This window comes from Trachymyrmex septentrionalis, unplaced genomic scaffold, assembly GCF_001594115.1.
Source record: "Trachymyrmex septentrionalis isolate Tsep2-gDNA-1 unplaced genomic scaffold, Tsep1.0 scaffold8, whole genome shotgun sequence".
Lineage (NCBI taxonomy): Eukaryota > Metazoa > Arthropoda > Insecta > Hymenoptera > Formicidae > Trachymyrmex > Trachymyrmex septentrionalis.
In genome coordinates this window covers 781,973-785,440 of record NW_017305987.1, presented here as the reverse complement: position 1 = coordinate 785,440, position 3,468 = coordinate 781,973, and the positions used below count along the sequence as shown (strand labels likewise).

The 3,468-nt window shown below is 31.1% G+C and overlaps 2 protein-coding genes across 3 annotated transcripts in view; one reads left to right on the top strand and one right to left on the bottom strand.

The window, feature by feature from the left end:
• Nucleotides 1–3,468, top strand: part of LOC108754583 — a 12,256-nt gene that overhangs the window by 3,508 nt on the left and 5,280 nt on the right. The window lies entirely within an intron of this gene.
• Nucleotides 113–3,468, bottom strand: part of LOC108754581 (pantothenate kinase 4) — a 6,115-nt gene continuing 2,759 nt past the window's right edge. The window contains exons 6-14 of one of the 2 annotated variants that reach the window (XM_018497015.1): nt 3,240–3,430; nt 2,203–2,477; nt 1,986–2,138; nt 1,797–1,884; nt 1,511–1,715; nt 1,180–1,337; nt 838–1,007; nt 331–715; nt 113–232 (exon numbers count right to left, since the gene is read on the bottom strand). In XM_018497015.1, the coding sequence (XP_018352517.1) occupies nt 367–715; nt 838–1,007; nt 1,180–1,337; nt 1,511–1,715; nt 1,797–1,884; nt 1,986–2,138; nt 2,203–2,477; nt 3,240–3,430 (1,589 nt within the window). In that variant the 3' untranslated portion in view covers nt 113–232; nt 331–366. Of the gene's footprint in view, nt 716–837; nt 1,008–1,179; nt 1,338–1,510; nt 1,716–1,796; nt 1,885–1,985; nt 2,139–2,202; nt 2,478–3,239; nt 3,431–3,468 lie in introns of both variants that reach the window. The other variant, XM_018497014.1, reaches the window with a different exon arrangement.

Below are 3,468 nucleotides of genomic sequence, written 5' to 3'. Positions count from 1 at the left end.
TATATATATTAATAAAATAAATTTTATCGATAAATTATCAATAAAATTATTTCAATAATCGCATAAATATGATTATCTTTGATGAATCACATGATCTTTCTTTCATCTGTATGTTTGTTTCTTAACACTAGTGCAGATTCGATCACACTTCTAAAATTTAAGCGTATTTGTGCGTAACTCTGTCTTTAAGTTTTCTCTTTTTCGGAAGGCAAATGGTTGTAAATTTAATTATATTCACGGAGTAAACAGAAAAAGACCAAAAATTCAAGCGGCCGATCCCAAAAAGAATGGGCCTCGAGTTTGGTCTCCTTCTTTTTATTCCGTGATTATATTGTTTGGTCTACAGAAATAATCGTATTGCTTGTTTTACACTGATATTTTACTTGTATTCCTATCACTAGAATTGTCGCATTTACGAAGTTCTGTTGTCTCTCCTGTACATTTTGACGGGCAACCGTCTTTTATCGCCTCTGGTTTTATTTCAATATCATAAATCTTGGTTTTCGGTGATGGTTGTTCATATTTGCATATCACAGCATACATATCGCCACCTAAACGAAGTGCCAGCCATTGATTCTTTATGACTGCCAATTTCAAACATTCACACTTCATTTTAGCATGAAAATTCGTGTGTAAAGTTCTACCCATTCCCTCGATGACTACAAGATCCACATTATATTCGACCATTGCAAGACATAAATCCAAATTTAGACGACTGTTAAGATCAAAATAATATTAGTTAATTAACGTTATTGAAGTATCATTAATTAAAGTCAAACTTGTAATTGTAGCTATGAAATATTCTATGTTATGAAATATTCTATATTACATGAATACCTGAGATCCAAACAAGGACCTGCTTGCGCAGTTTCCATAGCAATGAGAGTATTGTCTTCCAGCGCTTGTCTGATAACATCACAAATTTTCGCGGCGTCTCGTAATGTGACGACCAATTCAGGATACGTTACATCATTCAAAGCTGGCATAGAATTAGCACACAATATTACCTGAAAGCATAAAAAACAATTTTAATGCGATTAAATAAATTTGTTTAATTATATAATAAATTCGTATTAAAAAATATATAAATATTATATATATATATATATATAATAAATTCGTTTTTTAAAAATAATTTGAAAAGTATAATTCAAATATGGATAATATTAGTAAACTAACTTTAGTTCCTCGTTGCAACAAATCTCGTGCAAATGGCAGAATTCCAAGAATTATATCTACACCACTATTATCGACAAAGATGGCTGCACATTTGTGAGCTGGTCCAGTCTGTAATCTGTGTATCCAATCATCTAAATTATCCTCTAGCCATGGCCTGCCTATTTTATTTCAAATTTCAAGGATTATGATAATCTTCATATGATAGAATATTATTTTAAAATATATCAAGAGTAGAAAAGAATTTATTAGAATATAATTCTCGTAACACCAAATGTTACAATATTAATTTTTTTATTTAGTAACAATAATAACTGAATAATTACTGAATTACCTGGAATTTTCGCTTGAGCTTCTTTAAAGCCAAAATCATTGGTTTCCAATAGCTTTGCAACATCTTTTGCACCCCAATCAAATATATTACCACTGAGAACGCCAAGAATCAAAGCCTTTATCTTTTCTACACCTTCTAACTTGTCTATAATAGTTATACGTTCATGTAGGTGTCTTAATGCTTCTTCGTTCTCTTTTCTTTTTTGCTGCAAACAAAGCATGCATATAAATTTCAATTTGATACATTCATTTAAAAAACACTGAAGAAACAAACTAGAGATACTTACATGTAGATACGGATCTGGAAAATCGAATTCTTTCATGCAATGCTCGATAGTGTCCAACAATATTCTAACCGTAAGTGCCCCATATGCACTGTAAGTTTGTATTACTTAAATTAATAACTCGATGAATAAATAAATTTTTTTACTGCATGCGATTAATTTTAATATTTGTCATAGCGATGGAAAACTTACAACGGTTGTGCGTGAAGATAGTGTAATCTGTTTATGTATTTCTCCTTTAATTTCGATCCTCTGTCTTTTGCCGTTGGACTAAGTGGTTGACTATGAATAGCTCTCGACACAAATTTATCCACAGATTCTTCAAAACATTGCAGCCAATAATCTCTATAAACAGAAACATTTTAGTTTTCACATAATCGTAATTATTGAAATTAAATAAAAGTCTCACCTTGCTTCTTTATCCTGAGTGAGATCTGTAGTGTCAGGAATATAAGATGTAGGATCTTTCAATAGCGGGCAGAATGTAACAGCATATTCCGCTTGATCGATTTCTAATTGATCGACTTTAATTCCGAGGTCGGTTGATACGGAATCTTTAAAACTCGATGACCCAGCATAATTTTCTAACCAGCTGCATTTGTCTTTCTGTTCGGTGCTGTATAAATATGCTCCAATCGCACCAAGGTAACCTTCATGGCGAAGAAAGAGAGGCGTTACCCTGTCCTAAATAATAGATATGTAACAGTAATATAAATTTTACAGAAATGCACAATGTATGCAAAGACACTTTGATGCATGTACAGTACCCTCCATAAATTTGGGAACACCCTACGTTTTACAGGAAAGCCATTATATGACAGCGATCTATACATGTGTTTAGTTTAAATACTTCGTAAGATGTCTAAATGATAATAAACATTTATTTAGAACACCTATAAGCTTGCCGAAAATATGTTGGATAATCATTTCATAGCATCAAAGCGCTCAAGATAGAATTTGGTCTATTGTTTATATGTATATTGTTTTGTGTATATGTATGTTGTCACTTGTTTTGCAACGTACTTGTGTTCATTCCATATATACAGGTTATTTAATTGTAGTTTAACGGTTTCTATAAAAGTGGTAAATTATTTGAATCGCAAGTTGATTTCAGACTCCGTAAAAATTGTAAAATGGTACCGACAAATCAGATGTATGAATCACATTTTAATTAAAATTCCATATTTTAATAGCATGTTATTAAATCTTTAATTAAAAAAAGACGAAATAAAAGTACATACATACGTACGTATAGGTAACGTACGTATGTATGTACTTTTATTTATTTTTTCAATTAAATAATTATTTATAAACCTGTAAAACGTAGGGTGTTCCCAAACTTATTGTAGTTAATTATTTAAATTATTTGATTCAAAGACATATAATAATTAGATCCATCAAAGAAACATTGTAAAAGATCAAGAAAAAGTTAACATAATGACTAACACGAGACCAATATTTGATAGAATATGACATGGTATGCATTGAGAGTGGATGGTTACGAAGGAAATAACCACCAAAGTAAACCCTGTCCATGTTGTAAACAGTTGCATACAAACTAGCTATGTGTCCAATATCATTGCTGATGGTGAACAATAAGCTTCTTGCAAGATCAGCTTCAGAAAATTTTAGCTGTCCTAGAATGTTATTAATATAATTAATACCTGGTACTACG